Source organism: Danio rerio, chromosome 10 (assembly GCF_052040795.2).
Source record: "Danio rerio strain M-AB ecotype USA chromosome 10, GRCz13ab, whole genome shotgun sequence".
Classification (NCBI taxonomy): Eukaryota; Metazoa; Chordata; class Actinopteri; order Cypriniformes; family Danionidae; genus Danio; species Danio rerio.
Genome location: NC_141030.1, coordinates 45,235,001 through 45,252,134, shown reverse-complemented (window position 1 = coordinate 45,252,134; position 17,134 = coordinate 45,235,001). Strand labels below are relative to the sequence as shown.

Below are 17,134 nucleotides of genomic sequence, written 5' to 3'. Positions count from 1 at the left end.
GTGAATTTTTCAGATTGTTTTGTTTTATTTTTATGTTTGTATTGTTTGGGTATTCACCAAAATGTGGTTCAGTTCCACGTCAACAGCTCCTTTGGAAATATTATTCACAGGTACAAACATCACATGTTCAAATTATTATCTCGCTGTATATTGTATGGACAAAATCAAAAGTCTATGGCTTCATATTAGGCTCTGTCCTTTAATTCGTGGTGTCTCAAAATATGTTGCTTACAGTAATAATTTAATAATTAATATGAGCACTGTTAACAATTTCCTGTAGAATCTACAGCAACGTACTGCTTCGTCAGTAACTTATAAATCAATTACAGCTAGAAAACTGCATTTACAGCGCCATTTTTCTTGATCTGTATGTATTTACATTATTGCATATCTTTACTGCAAAACATACAGTAATTTTAACAATGCAGTTTTAAAATACAGTAACACACACTCCCTGATAAAAAGTCTTGTCGGCTATGCAAGTTTTAGGAACAGCATATAATAATTTGACTTCTAGTTGATCATTTGGTATCAGAAGTGGCGTATATCTTTCATAAGCAAAGGCTTCTAGATTACGCTTATTTTAGCTAAATTAAATATGATCATGCCTTGATTGTGAATGATTTAATCAGGACAGTAAGGTCTGACTCTGCTTAGACAGAAGTCTCATCACTGAACAGAAATAATGTCCAGTCTAGAATATAAAGTCCTGCTGCAGTGGAGACAGAATGAATATTGTGTCTGACTCCATCATGAGCTTGGAGGACTGCATCCATACATCTCTGACATGACTCAAATCACTGATTAATAAAGTCATCTAGAACGGCAAAGAAAGTGTTCCTGCAGGACTCCCAGAATTCATCAAGACTCTTTGGGTTCATCTTCAATGCCTCCTCCTCCATCTTACCCCAGACATGCTCAATAATATTCATGTCTGGTGACTGGGCTGGCCAATCCTGGAGCAGCTTGACTTTCTTTTCTTGAATTTTTTTTGATATTCTGCTGCAGAATTTGCCCTCTCCTGTTATTTATAATGTAATGGGCAGCACAAATGTCTTGATACCTCAGGGTGTTGATGTTGCAGATCTCTCGCACGCCCTCATACCGAATGTAACCCCAAACCATAATGTTTCCTTCACCAAACTTGACTGATTTCTATAAGAATCTTGGGTCCATGTGGGTTCCAGTAGGTCTTCTGCAGTATCTGTGATGATTAGGATGCAGCTCAACAGAAAAAAATAAATAAATTGCCACTTTTCCTAATGATCAACTAGAAGTCAAGTTATTATTTGTTGCTCTTACATCTGGGATCGACGACAAGACTTTTGTCAGGTGGTGTGCTGCATATCTGTCCTACAGTACAATACAGTTCATATTACAGTTACATACTGTGTAATTTAGGCAAAAGTCATTAACAGTGTGAATTGATGCTCAATACATATTTGGAAAAATAACAGAATAAAATGCCAATTATGAATTAAACAACTTGTTTATATATGCAATGCAGATTTTCAAAGCTGTTTCAAGTGAATAAACGGGAATAACAGTGGCTGATTAAATTTAATCTCTATTTTTTTTATAGATCATAAATGTTTTTTGTAATAAGCTGTGCTGAAGTGTTGTTCTCTGAGTGAGTGTTCTTTTGCAGAAATGCCAGAGCAATCTTCTATTGGCAATAACACACACACACACACACACACACACACACACACACACAGCAGCATCTGTTCATGCGTGTTCCCTTATTCATCAACAATAAGAACTGGTCACTGCCAGCATGACAATTCAGTGTAATTGTAGCTTTGTGCCTCAGATCTGTACAGTTCTCTATAATGTCTGCATTTAGTCATGAGACATTTTAATTGCACATCTCTGGTAAATTGGCATAACTGAAAGGAGCATCATGTAATTTAAAAAAGAGCTATATTTTGCATTTACAGAAGTCGCTGTGTTCTCGGTGTGTGTCACGGTGTCCTTTGGTTTAATGAGTAATCTGTGTGAGATTCTGTTTATTTATTTATTTTGTTTTTTATGCTTACTAGAATTTTGCAAGCAATCTTATTTAGGATTAAGAGTTTTTAATCATATTTATTAGCTCCACTTTGCAATAAAATGAATGTATTGGGTGGAAGCAGCAATGAACAGCTATTCAGCAAAGGATTAATGTCAAGTGTTTCATACTGACTAATAATAAAAATAAAAAAAATTGAATGATTATTCATATGTGGGTCCCATTCATTCATTTTCCTGTCGGCTTAGTCAATTTATTAATCTGGGGTCGCCACAGCGGAAAGCACCACCAACTCATCCAGCAGGTTTTTACGCAGCGGATGGCCTTCCTGCCGCAACCCATCTCTGGGAAACATCCATACACACATTCACACTACAGACAATTTAGCTCACCCAATTCAGTACTGCATGTCTTTGGACTGTGGGGGAAACCGGAGCACCCGGAGGAAACCCACATGAACCCACATGAACATGCAAACTCCACACAGAAACACCAACTGACCCAGTCGAGGCTCGAATCAGCGACCTTCTTGCTGTGAGGCAACAGCACTACCTACTGCGCCACTGCGTCGCCTGCTGTTGGTCCCAAAAACTTTTTAAAATATTTTTATATGCTTTTTTCAATATAGTCAGGATTAAAGAAGTTTAAATTAAGTTTAAGAATTTTTGTTATGAATCTACTCCATCCAGTGTCTATTAGAATTAAATATAACTAAAATCATAAAACTAAAATTTTTGTTGTTCTTTGAATTAAATGTTAACAGAACATTTAAATATCTATTTTTTAAACGTCTTATTTTCATTTAGTTGGACTTAAAACTACAATAACTAAATGCAAAGTAAAATAAAGGAATTAATATAGACATTAATAAAAATGATAAAAACTCGAGTTACTATATCTACATATACATTAGTAACATTGTTTGAAACATTTCAATATTTCCATGCAATATTTCCATGCTGGGAGATGACCAGCTTAAACCAGCTTGACAAGCCTAACCAGGCTGGGAGCCCAGCCAAAACCAGCTATGGTCAAAACCAGGCCTGTCAACCCTGCTAAAAAAACAGCCTAAACCAGTTCAAGCTGGTTGGCTGGTTTTAGCTGGTTGACCAGCCTGGTTTTAGAGGAATGTTGGCCATTTCAAGCAGTGGCGCCCCCAGAAAAATTTCTTAGGGGTGGCCAGGTAAGGCCACAACAAATCTTGGGGTGGCACACAAAAAATTATGAATTGTGTATATATTGTGAATAAGGAGTAATGTTATATTTTTGTTTTTGGTAAAATAAATAATGTAGCTTTAATGAATTCCAATAATTACTCTTGAAATATTGTAATTTATTCCGCAAGTACAAGTGCAAACCAAATAAAAATCAATATTTAGTCTAAAACCTCTTTCAGGTAAGTTAATTCTTGTACAACATACAATATATGACATGTCTAACATTAATGAAGATTAATGAATGAATTAATAAACCAAACAAATGAACAAACTGAACAAAAGGCATTACTATGTACACACGCTTACTATACATACCCCAATATAATTTATCCATGCTCCTTTGTGAGCCACAATGTTTATACATATTCCTGTACCTATTTGCAAAAAAACACCCACAAAATCATTAGGATTTTTGGCCCTTTTAAGTCAACCAGCAAAATATTGTAGTTGCTAAGTAAACTAGATTTTGAAAAGCAGATTTCAAAATGCATCTATTTATTTATTTTGGATTTGTGGTTTTCAATCAGATTAAACACAACTTTTTTTCATTTCAAAAATAATAATTTCTTAATAAAGTGTGCAATCTCAGTGAATCAGCTTTGTCAGTGGCTCTGACCAATCCACAATAATTTAGGCTGCATTTTATTTATTCATTTATTTATTAAAGTATTGTGAATTTAAGTAAATGCATTTAAATTAATAAAATCAGCAACTATCATATTGGGGTGGCCACAGGGGTGGCCAGAGTTTACACAAGGGTGGCCGTGGCCACCCCTGGCCACCCCTTGGGGCGCCCCTGATTTCAAGGCTGATTTCCAGCCATTTCCAGTGAGGTCTTAATTGGTCATGGTGGAAAATGACCATAATCCAAATCCAGCAGCCTGGTTTAAGCTGGAAATAGCTGGTTTTGGCCAGGCTTGCTGATTTTAGATGGTCATCTCCCAGCCTGACCAGTTAAGACTGGAAATGGCCAAAATCCCTCTAAAACCATATTGGTCAACCAGCTAAATCTAGTCAACCAGCCTAGGCTAGCTTAAGCAGTTTTTTTCATGTTCCAGCATGACTAGCTAAAACCAGCCTGGAAATGGCCAAAACCCCTTTTAAACCAGGCTGGTTTAAGCTGTTTTTTTCCAGCAGGGGTATATACATATCATTATATATAACACTTACAGTTCTATTGTTATAAGTAATATTAGTAACGTGTGTGTATATACACACACACACACATTTAAGTTTATGCTGTTTCTCCTCTACACACACGGGCCTACAGATTTGTTTCTAGGCACCGCTTTAATCTCCAGCTCATTTATTGTTTACGTCACTCTGAGGCCACGCCTTAACGCGGTTGCCCCATCAGCGAACGGGCGTGTGGGCGTGGCCTCAAACTGACGCTCACTTGTTGCTTCAGCGGCTGAAGGTGAAACTTTTCCGGGCGAAACACATTAACAAACCTTTGGACACAACAGAAAAAGTTTTGGCCGGACAAGAGAACTGCCGCTCCAGTCCCAACCGACACGGACTGGACTTTCGGTAGAAATGTCTCTGGCAGAGCAAAGCCAGCAGTGGATTCCCACCAGCGTGCAGGTAACGGTGCTGCAGGCGCGCGGTTTGCGCTGTAAGGGCAAAAATGGCACGAACGACGCGTACGCCATCATGCAGGTGGCCAAGGAGAAGTTCTCCACCTCGGTGGCCGAAAAAAGCGTGGCTCCGGTGTGGAAGGAGGAGGCCTCGTTCGACCTGCCGCTCTTCAGCTCCGGTAACACCGAGCGCTGCACCCTACAGGTGTGTGTGATGCACCGGGCGCTGGTGGGACCCGATAAAACACTCGGACAGGCGAGCATCAACCTGCTGGAGCTCCAGGACAACACATCCCGAGAGAAAACCGAGTGAGTGAACAAGTCCTTACAGTGTCCTGATGATGACGTGTGCATTCCTGCTTTATTGCCTCTCATGAAGTGCATTTACAGGAAAATATCAGAAAAATCAATATTCTGTGAGATAATATTATTATTTAGTTAGTTAGTTGATAATTTCTTATGCTTACAAGCATTTTGGGAGCAACTTTAGTCAGTACTAAGAGTTTTCAAATATTTAAAAGCTCCAATTTGTAAGAAAAAATGTATTAGGGGTTTAAAAAAACAAAAAACAGCTATCCAACAAAGGAATAATGTCTGGTGTTTAATTCTGACTAATAATAATAAGAAAAGAATGACTGATTATTCAAATGTGAATCTAAAAAAAAAACTATGGTTTTACAATATAGCCAGGGTTAAATATCCATTATTTAAATGTCTTATTTTTATTTAGTTGGAATTACAGACTAAAAGCAGAGTAAAACAAAGAAGTGTAGACATAAAAAAAACTTATAAAAACATTGTTCATTTACATGACGAATTGAATTGAATTGTATTTGTTAAATGGGACAGCGCCTTGAAATGAACCGTCTCATTTTCGAGGGGGTCCCTAAGAAGTACATGAATCAAACAGGGTACAACACATCATAACAAACATACAGCTAAACAAAACACACAAACAAGAAGCACACTTTACCTGAAACACTTCCCACAGTCTAAAGCCTAAGCAAACAAAAACATTTCAAACGTACAATTTGATTTCCAAATAAATAATGAAAACATGAAGTCCATCTTAGACATCATTAATCAAGTTGACTTTATGAAAACGCATAAATGACAGGCTAATCATTTTCTTGTGCATTTATATAAAGATGACATGTTCCTTTTTTTTGGTGTTACTTACTTTTTTTTTTTGCAAAATATTAAAGGTTTTTTATGAAGGAATAAATAAATGAAGTGCATTAGCAATGTTATAATGGTTATTTATACACTGTAAAATATACATATTATCACTTAGTCATGTCAACATATGTTTTAGTTCATTATAACTTAATAAACTAAGTTAATCATGTTCTAACTTAATTTTATAAGTCGCACAAGATGCTTAAAGTCAGTTTTGTGTAATTTAAGTTCAAATGACTCTTAAGCTTAATTTGATTCAACTTAAACATTTAAGGCAACTAGTATTTTTTGGCTACAGTTGTTAACAACATCAAAACCTTCAACTAAACTGTTTAACAACACCCATTGTTTTGTGTCAGTTTGATCCACTTTGAATGTTGACTATAGCCTACATACATATAAATACATAATATAAAGTAATAACTATACATAAAGAGAGATTTTGGTTGATGTTACACCTTGTGGCTCACACCCAGTGGACGTAACGAAAAAGAGGGACACCCAAGATAATATATTTTATTAAAGAAACGGTTTTAAACAACTTAAAGCAAAAATATGTAAATGAAGTATTCAGGAATCAGTAGTGGTTCAGATGTAGGTGTATACATTATTTATGTAATGTGTCATGATGTGCGTTAATAGAAAACTAAAGCTCTTTGCAGTGCTGATTTTATTTATTTATTTATTTATTTATTTATGTATTTGTTTATTTATTTATTCATTTATTATAGTCTCAGGGAAAAGGTGTATATAAAGTCAAAATTGTAAGATACAATTAAGATTTTAGTTTAAAATTCCTGAATTCTGAATTTATATCTCACAAATTGAACAATAATGTCTAAATTCTGACTTATTTCTCAGAATTTAAAGTTTATATCTCAGTTTTTTAGTTTTTATTTTATGATTCTGCCTTTTTTTCTTTGCACTTCGAGTTAAAATCTTGCATCCCATGATGATTATTTCTCAGAGTTACAACACATCTGTTTTATAGAGTTTATATAGAAAGGTTTTAATATAAACTTACATTTATAAAATATTAAATTGAATTTTAAATGAGTTTTATTCCACAGCAGAAACAAGCTCCTGTTCTCGTGTGCATCAGACATTTCTCTGCTTCCTATTAGTTTGGCTGGTATTTCACAAGCCTGCTTCTGTGTTGAGGGATGGCATCAAGTCTTCCTTATGTGGAAATAATGAGCTGAGCTTTGAATTCTTGCATTTGGTCATGCGAGACTGAAGGGAACAGGGCGGGTTTTTTTTCCTTTCAAGCAGAGACGTCACAAACCACCACAAAATGACTCAGACCTATTTACAGACAGTGTTTTCTTTTAATGATTAATGAATGCTAAATGTGTGTAATGGAATGTGAAAACATAATAATAATAATAATAATAATAATAATAATAATAATAATAATAATAATAATAGAGCCTTGACTCAGTTGGCGTTTCTGTGTGGAGTTTGCATGTTTTCCCTGCATTCGCGTGGGTTTGCTCTGGGTGCTCCCACATACGGAAGCTAAATTGTCCGTAGTTTATAAGTGTGTGTGTGAATGAGTGTGTATGGATGTTTCCCAGAGATGGGTTATGGCTGGAAGAGCATCCGCTGCGTAAAAACGTGCTGGATAAGTTGGTGGTTCATTCCGCTGTGTCGACCACAGATTAATAAAGGGAATAAAGCCTGGTTTATACTTCTGCGTCAAGTGACCGGCATAACCCACGGGGCAGGCAACGCGCGTAGCTGTGCATTTATACTTCTGCGCGCTGTCTCTGTTGGTCTACACTTCTGAAACGCTAGTTGGCAGTGAGGTGTAAATGTTCCTCTGTGTCGAGTTTCCTCGCTGCTGTTTTGCTTTTCCTGAACCCTTCCTGGATGTACAAGTGGCTCAAACTCGCTCACAACAACTTTAACTATGAGGTAAACATAACAAAACTTTCCATCCGGAGCTCCTTCACGGAATTCCACACTTGTAAACAATCACTCCATTGGGCTTGCGACCTTCGTGCGGCTCTCGGTCCCGCCCAGACTAGTCATTGCTAACAAGCCGACCAATCACAGAGCTTGCGCTACGCGTCGTTGCGTTACATTTTTTGAGAGGTGCACGTCAGTGACGCCGACGGCCACAGCGTAGGGCTATGCGTCAACGCCGCAAGTATAAATCAGCCTTTAGCCGACAAGAAAGTGAAGGAATGAATGAATGAATAATAATAATAATATCTGAAGGAACCATATTAGTAAACAGGTCTCAATTTTCATGTACATGTAAAGCTAATTAATCAGTATAACCAACAATCCATCTAAAAAAGCAATGTTTAACAAAAGTTACTGGCCATTAGGAAAAAAAAACCTGTAGCGTTTTGCCCTTATAGGTCTGAAATTTCATTCATAATGGTCTTAAAAAGGTCTTTAAAAGTGTTTAATCTGACTTTGTGAACCCTGCAGTAACCATGATTACAGGAGTGTACTTTGTCAAATCTTTAAATACTAATATGTATATATACTTTATGGTAGCAATAGGTACAAAAAGTTTCTGCCCCAGTGACAGCTTTTGTAGTTTTCTGAGTAAAATTATCCATTCAAGAGTTCACACTTACATATTGTTTGACAACTGTTAGCAGGTTTGGCATGCTGTCCCGGGAGAGAACCCTGAGCTCGGAGATAGTTGAGCCCAGGGCTCCCGCCAGGTCCATGTGAGGGGAGTACGAGATCAGGAGGTTCTCGAGAGCTCACCGTTGGTAAAGGAGGAGAAGGGGTGGATGGGGGGATTTCTTCAGAAAACGAAGATAAGAGAGTTGTTCTAGCTAGGCTACTTATAGTGAGTTTGGATTAAACTGATTGGCTAACTAATGAATGTAGATGGGTGACCAGCTGCAGTCAATCATAACACGTGCTTCTCTCGAAATTAGTTTGTGAAACTTCAGTTAATTGGCAGAGTTTTAAGTTTAACAACTTTTTTTTACTAGTTACCAGGGGCTATTAGATTACGGCTGCATTTCATGATAGAACAAACATATAAAGAGACAAATCACTTACAAACGGTATTAAAAAACACAATCCAGCATGCTTTATAATAACTTCATAAATAGCACAAAAAAACGTAGGAAAGACCCATTTATTAAAGGGTCACGAAATACTAAAACACATTTTTTGAGCTGTTGACAGTCGTATATGTGTCCCACACTGCTAAAAACACTATTAGGACACCTATATTTCACTAAAAAGTGTAAATTGGTTGTTTTTGCGTTATTTCAAGCAAATTCGTACTTCCTGTTTGAAACGAATTTTTGAAGCTGCGTCACGGTCATGACATAATAGCGTGTATTCCAGCGTGCAGACTGGACGTCTGTGCCAGAGTGTGTCTTATTACGTCTTACAGTGTGTTGCATTAATGCATGAGTAAGGCTTGGTTCAAACCAATCAGCGCGCTCTATTGTGCAACTTCATTAATATTCATTTCTGTGTTTACACGACAGAGACGCCACGTTGTGTTGGCAAAACAAGCGTGAAGTGTTGCTTTTATAGTTTGCTGCCGTTAAGTTTCGTTTTCTTTTTCTCTCTGTGAGAGCGCAGCTGGACTCACGTGTGGATTAACCGTGTACGCGACGCTCAACAATAATAACTTACGTGTCTAAGGAGGATTATTGTTTACCTGAGAGCTGTTCTCATCTGCAAACGCTGAGATCGGATACGCTTGTAGTATTCTCTTCATAAAGACGCAGCTCTAGTTGCTGGTGATTGTCCTGTCTCTACAGATTTGGTAAGTGAGCGACCAGTGCTCTTTGTTTATTCAGTTTGTTCGTATCGAACTAAGTTAACTATTGCACCGTAACATGTTAGGACCACAACCAAACTTTAACCTCATGTAGGGTTTTTAACCGCATTTTGTGACCGGAATAACACACACGGCTTTCTGACGCTACCTGCCGAGTGCATCTAAGTTTCCGGAAAATGCGGAGGTTTTTTTTTCTCTCATTCGCCGTGCGGTATCAAACATTGCATGAAAAATACACGCTTAGAGCAGTTCCTCGAATCAAATATCTCGTGTGTCGCGAGGGGCATGAATGAATTCCCTGAATGAAAGAGCCAAACTGCAATTAAAGTCCACCATTTAATAATTTGGCAAATAATTCGACTACAGATGTCCATGTAGGTTAAACACCATCACTTTCTACTGTGTGTGAGTATTTTGACTGAAACTCGCGCGTGCCCATATAGACACTCCCACACCATCCCACTTTAGTTCCTCCGACACTCCCCCCTAAACAGAGCTGGACACGCCCACTTTTCTGACTTTTTCCAAAGTAGAGGTGTGAAAACACCCTGCTGAAACGAGGGGGTTTCATTTTCCTTTAAAGATTTAAAACTTACTAAAATGTAAGGTTGTAAAGCCTTATTGCCTCAGGAAGGTAAATTTATGTTTGTTAGAAGAGCATTTGATGCTTCTAAACCTTCTTCCAGAGGGAAACAACAAAAAAGGCTTCTGAGGATAGGAGTCATCTCCTATCACACTTTGATTTTTCCTTAACATTTGCTGTTTGTGTAACTCTGCTAGACTCCGCAGAGGTAAACCGATAATCTTGGAGCAAGTCTTGACTAAGTTTTGAAGGCGATTTTTGTCTCGAACGGAAAGTGAGGAGAACCAGCATAAAAAGGAAAAGCTTAAAGGGTCATGAAACCCCCCTGTTTCAGCAGAGTTTTTTACACACCTCTACTTTGGAAAAAGTTAGGAAAGTGGGCGTCTCCAACTATGTTTAGGGGGAGTGTTGGAGACGGGAAAGCGGGAAGGTCTGTAAAAATTTGCATAAAAATGGGAGTGTCGGTTTGGGCACATGCTGACTTTTTTTACAGAAGCTAAACAAACACACAGACGCAGAGGAGAAATACAGTGACTGTGTTTACTTGGACATCAGTAATCAAATTATTTGCCAAATTATTAAATGGTGGACTTTAACTGCAGTTTGGCTCTTTCATTCAGGAATTTCATTCATGCTCCTCGTGACAAACAAGATATTTGATTTGAGGAGCTGCTGGATACGTGTATTTTAGATGCAATGTTTGATACCGCATGGCGAATGAGAGAAAATAACTCTCCGCATTTCTCTGTAACTTCAGAACTCGGCACTCGGTAGGTATCATCAGAAAGCCGTGTGTGTTATTCCTGTCACAAAATGCAGTGAAAATCCTACATGACGGTACTAGTTTGATTGTGGTGCTTACATGTTTACTCTCGGAGAGCAGCATTTACAGCAGATCTTTTAGTCCATAATATTGTAGTGATATTAACATACTTAGAAATGATTTGACTGAGGTCTGTCTTTAAACACTGAAAGAGTACTGCTGACGATACGAACTTACTTTGTCTCTGGATAAACAAACAAAGAACACTGATCGCCTACCAAATCTGTAGAGACAGGACAATCAACACCAACTGGAGCTGTGTCTTTATTAAAACCAGCAGACGAGGAGCAAATCCTGATTTCACCATTTCCAGATGAGAAAAGCTCTCGGGTAAACAATGTTCCTTAGACTCGTATTTCTGTCAGGCGCACTGTAATCCACACGTGAGTTCAGCTGTGCTCTCATAGCGGGAAAATAAAAACAAAACCTTTACTGCAGCAAATAATAAAAGCAACACTGACGACCCGTATCTCCAAACAATTCTTGTTCTCCCGCTTGTTTTGGCAACACAACGTGGCGTCTCTCTTCTGTCTGAACACTGTAACAGGTAAAAACTTCTTCGAAGCTATCATGCATGTTAATGAAGCTGCACCGCATACACAATAGAGTGCGCTGATTGATTTGAACCAAGTAATACTCATGAATGAATTGAATAACAATATGGAAAACCGATTTTTAAGTGGATTTTTTTTATGGGGTCTTTTTATTATCAATATTATTATTTTATTGGTTCATTTATACAGCTGAATTGTAAGTGACTCATATTTGAGCCATTTTAGATTCGTTTTAGATTGTTTCTAAAAGTCCCTGCATCAGCTTTCCATGGGAATGTTTGTTAAAGCTTGCTGTAAATCAGACCTAGCGGTTATTTTATCTCCTTATCCACTGCCGTACGCTATACATTATGCACAGACTTCATGAATAAATGAGTTTAGCTCTAGTCATCATCGTAACATTAGTCAAGGCACACCAAATTCAGAACTAGGCCTGTCACAATAATCAATATGTTGACTTATCACACAACACATGAACGTGACCTCAATCATTTTTGGTGATGCAATGTATGTTGTCCACACATAAAAGCCAATTCTAGCAACAATTTGAGCTGATTGTGCAACATCTCTATCTCTATTGGAGGTGTCAGTGTCAGTATGGTTAATAAACACTGTAGCATTTACTATAAGTTACTATAGTATATTTTCATGTGGGTGTCTGACAGCTGAAAATGAAGAAGATTTTTATTTACTAACCCTATGTAGGCATATTTAATCGGGAGAGTGGAGGGCCTATGAATCTGGCATTATATGTTTTTGAAAACAGGTGATGGGTTAAAGGAAATGGGTTATAAAAGAGTACGAGGGAGGACTTGAGGATGCAATGAGAACCCTATGTGTCAGAAAAGCTTGACATGTATAAAACATATGTTGAAACTAGCATGTATGTTTGAAAAGACACATACTGTATGGCAGAGAAGAGTCCAGTTTATAGTTTGAAACATAGATACTGGTCATAATTATCGTATGTAAACTGTATGTGTAAAAACAGTTCTGAATACATTAGATCTTAGGACTGACAAGAAGAGGGGGCTTTAAATTGGGGCCATAAAGGAGTAGGAGCTGGGAGCGGCCTGTTGAACCAGGGACCAGCTGTGAAAATGCATGTGGGAGGAAGCAAAGATAAAAGGTATAGCAAACTTGAGGGACATTAGATTATCCCGGGGAGGGACTGTCTCTGCTTTTTTGGATAATGTTCCAATAAAGTATATTCTTCTGATATTCATAACCCCCAGTCTGAGTTCGATTCATTAAGAGAAAAGCCGGAAACCACAGCAAAAATAGATCTGCTAGCAGATACTTCAGCCTCTGTTACTCTTTACCTTGCACTTTTATTATTGTTGTTTATGTGCATTCTGATTCCAATGCCTGATTATTAAACTGTTCAAATGACTATAATTAAATGAAATATTCTTAATAATAAAATATGACGTGTGTGCACTTGCATTGTGATGATATTGTTTTGTCATTATGGCATTATATAATGAGTGGCACTAGTCTTTACATGACAATAATATAATTTATCGCAATATTTTTTGGTGCAATTTATCGTACAACAAAAAGTAGATATTGTGACAGTCCCAGCACTTTGACCTAGGCTTTTAATTTTTAAGTCCAGCTTATAAGAGAGATTTTGCTTTCTTCACCTCCTCCTTGAATGACTTTCATTGTTTGCTTGTAAATGCTGGGAGCTTTGATTACAGGCTGCCTGCTCGTTTTCATGACGAGACTTTAATTCAATCTCATGCACGACGGCAGCCAGCGCTCGTCTGGCCTTCTGCTGAATTATTGTTTTGCTGGATGAGTTCAGTTTACCGCCGAGTCCCAATGAAAGCTGTGTTTTAATTAACTCGGCTTCTGGAGAGATCTGGAGCTGTGTTCACAAAACATCTTAAGGCCAAAGAAGCTCTTAATTTGCTAAACATTTCCTGAACTTTTGTGCTAAGAATATTTCAGCATTCTTGTGCTAATACTAGCTTTTAAATCTGTCAAACGCTTCATGTATTCTTAAGAGCTAACCATAAAATGTAAGTTTTGATAAGAAATGAAAAAAAAAAGAAAAGTTTTAAAATAATTCATCGCTATTTCCATATGGTAGGTAGGGCTGTGCAATTAATCGAAAATCCGATTTCGATTTTGGCTTCAAACGATTATGAAAAAGCATTAATCGAGATAAACGATTATTGCTTCGTATACCGCCCCCTTTCCAGCTTTACACTGTTGCTCCTAAAAGCGCGAAAGACCGCGTGCTTATGTGTGTGCGGCACACAGCCAGAAGCATGAGGCCGGTCAGCATTCGCTCTCATTCGCACACTGAGACGAGCAGAGAAGCGCAGACATCTAAAGTCATCTTAACGTGAGCGCTTTAATGGTCAAATAGGTGTCAAAACGCGGTGTTTAGTGATTATTTATATTAACCCTCATTTGCGTAATAAACAAACAAGTTGAAAATCAAAAGACACGTGAAAGAGAAACCATTAAAGAGAAAGCGCGCAATGTTCCGGCTGCCGCCTGTTTTTAACATCAATCAAACAAAACGAGAAAATCCCTCACTGCTCTTGACTGAAGGATTTTTGTAGCTAAAGTTTTATTCTTACAGTGAAGATGCTTAAAGCACAGTTTGTTTGATATTTGTATTCTATTGTATTTATTTCTCTTTCCTTTGCAGGGTGGAAAATAAATGTATGCAGTTGAAGTCAGAGATATTAGCCCTCCTAAACATTAGCAACTCTTTTCCTGCCCAATTTCTGTTTAATGGAAAGAAGTTTTTTTTTTTTACTTATTTCTGAACAGTTTTGATATATCAGTTCTGATTACTGACTTCTCTTATCTTTGATATGATAACAGTACATAATATTTTTCTAGATATTTTTCTAAATACAAGCATTCAGATCGAAGTGCAATCAAAGGCTTAATAAGGGTAATTAAGCAGTTCATTGTATAACAGTAGTTTCTTCTGCAGACAATCAAAAAATATATAGCTTAAGGGGGCTAATCATATTGACCTTAAATTGTGTTTCAAAATATTTAAACCTGCTTTTATTCTAGCTAAAATAAAAAAATAACCCTAGAAGAAAAAATATTATTGGAAATACTGGGAAATATTTATTTAAAAAAAAAAAAAATTCTCAGGAGCGCTAATAATTTTGACTTCAACAGCAATCGTTTTAGGATGCAAATATAAACACTAATCTCCAGAGACTGCCTTATTCTCAGACACTTCTGCACACGTTTTCAGTTTTTGCACAGAGATGACATTAGTCCTGTTTTAAATCTGCCACTATGCTGACACACAGACATTTATAGCTCCGCCTTTTTTTGAAAAGAGCACAAACTCATTTGAATTTAAAGCGGCAGTCACCAAATAACACGATTGTGATCAAAACCTAAGAGGGTCAGTTTCAGAGAGTTATAAAACTTTGTCTGTGTGGTATTTTGAGCTGAAACTACACACACACACACTCACACACACACACACACACACACACACACACACACACACACACACACACACACTAGACACATCAGTGATTCATTTTAGATATTGTGTAAAGGGGCATAATAGGTCCCCTTAAAAGGAAACTCATAGCAAACAACTTCTACTGCTATTTAAGAGAACTCTTAGTCGTAAGTTGAATTGTTTTTGGGTCTGACTGAGATATTTCCTGTTGTCATGTGATGAGTTTTTTTATGCTAAGCTAAGCTCTCCATATCTTTTCTGGTGTCAGCATGAGCTGTTCCTGCAGGTCAGACTCACTCAGCTCTCAAAGTAAGCTGATTCTCCTATGAAACTGGACCGCCGTGTTTCCCGTAAGCTGATCTGCTCTGATGGAGATTTGAAGTTTGATCTCTTTGGCTCGTGTGTGTGTGTGTGTGTGTGTGTGTGTGTATAAAATTAGCCATCAGTAGGAAAACTTTAATTTATTTCCACACTACTACTGCTTCTTTTGTAGTTGTGTGATTATTCTGTTTAGTGCAGCGCAACAGTTGGGCTCCGGGAAACTTTAATATGGAAATTTTCTTTCAACAAAGCTGATAAACCTTCAAAGATGGCCCTGTCGTGAGCTCTGTGGTTGCTGATCTATTTTATATGCCTTTGCTGAAGCCTTTTGCTCACTTTAATTCACTTTACTAACTTATTTAATTACTTTAGTTCTACGCTTTAAATATGTTTGTCGTTGTAGATGTAGAGCTGGTTGAATTGACTTGTATATGATTGGTTTGTAGTGCCTGAAGCTGCGTCCCAAATCGCATACTTATGCACTATTCAATGCCATTTTTGTAGTATAAATAGTGTAAGTAGTGTGTTTCCACTGAAAACTCTATAAATAATAAGAGCACTTTAATTACCCGGATGATGCACTCATTCAGCCGGTAAAATGAAGTGTGTAATGATGGACACTTCACGCACTCAACGACCGCAGGTTTGCTTACGTAGCGGAAGGGGCGGAGCTATCGGGTCACATGTTGGATAACTTTATTTATTTTGGATGGTGAAAGCAAAATTCTCCTACGAGAGTGATTATAGCGCCTCCCAATGGTGAATGTGGTTATACTCACGGCAGGTATTATTTGATAATTCGGTCGTTTATTTTACTGATTTGGCAACCGTCAAACGTCATCAGGGAAACGGTTTGAATTTCCGCTTAGTAAAAAAACATTACTGTGCCATTTGGGACGACACTGCATACATATACTATCCTGTTGAGTGTGTAAGTGCATAAGTACATAGTGCATGAGTGCATGCGTAGTGTATAGTGTGCCATTTGGGACGCAGCTATAGTGTTAACATAACACATTGATTGACGGCTTGACTTTTATGCACAAATATTATATTCCTAAAGGATTTTTTTTGGTTGTTTCTTTCTTTATTTTTAACCTCTACTGGAATGTTGCTTTAATTTACAAGGAACAGATTAGTTTTTTTTCTGCTAGGATCAATCAGAAGATGATAATTATTTACTGGATTTGCTTGTCAGTAATTACATTTAGGTTATCTACAGTTTCCAAAATGACTACCATGTTAAAAGGTTATACTTATTATTTCATAGTATGGTAAGCTTAGAATGAGAGACTTGTTTTTCTAATTAAAGGTGCTGTGTGTAGGTTTCTGACACTTTTAAAGCATAAAAATACCATAATAAGTTTGCAGATATTTCAAAAACATGCTAAGTGAATATTCGTGTTCATCTGAAAAACAATGCTGAAGTCAGATATTCTGCTTTGGAAATGTGCGCTCTGTGCCAGAACGTCTGTCTTTGTTTTGGTTCTTTTAACCCGCCCAATGCTAGTTTAGCCAATTATATTTCAACACCCTGCTTTGCCTTGGTGTGATTTATTCAGTCAGTAAGGCTCTCAAAAAGTATGTGTTTGTGACTGAAATGTGGCCTTGTGGACAGTAGCAGCCTCTGAAATGAA

At 37.4% G+C, this 17,134-nt stretch overlaps 1 protein-coding gene across 2 annotated transcripts in view; it reads left to right on the top strand.

Moving 5' to 3' along the window:
- Window positions 1–4,610: 4,610 nt before the first annotated feature.
- rab11fip1b (RAB11 family interacting protein 1 (class I) b) overlaps window positions 4,611–17,134 on the top strand; it is a 48,581-nt gene continuing 36,057 nt past the window's right edge. For both annotated transcript variants that reach the window (XM_087271244.1, XM_087271243.1), the window contains exon 1: window positions 4,611–5,114. In XM_087271244.1, the coding sequence (XP_087127370.1) occupies window positions 4,765–5,114 (350 nt within the window). In that variant the 5' untranslated portion in view covers window positions 4,611–4,764. The remainder of the gene's footprint in view (window positions 5,115–17,134) is intronic.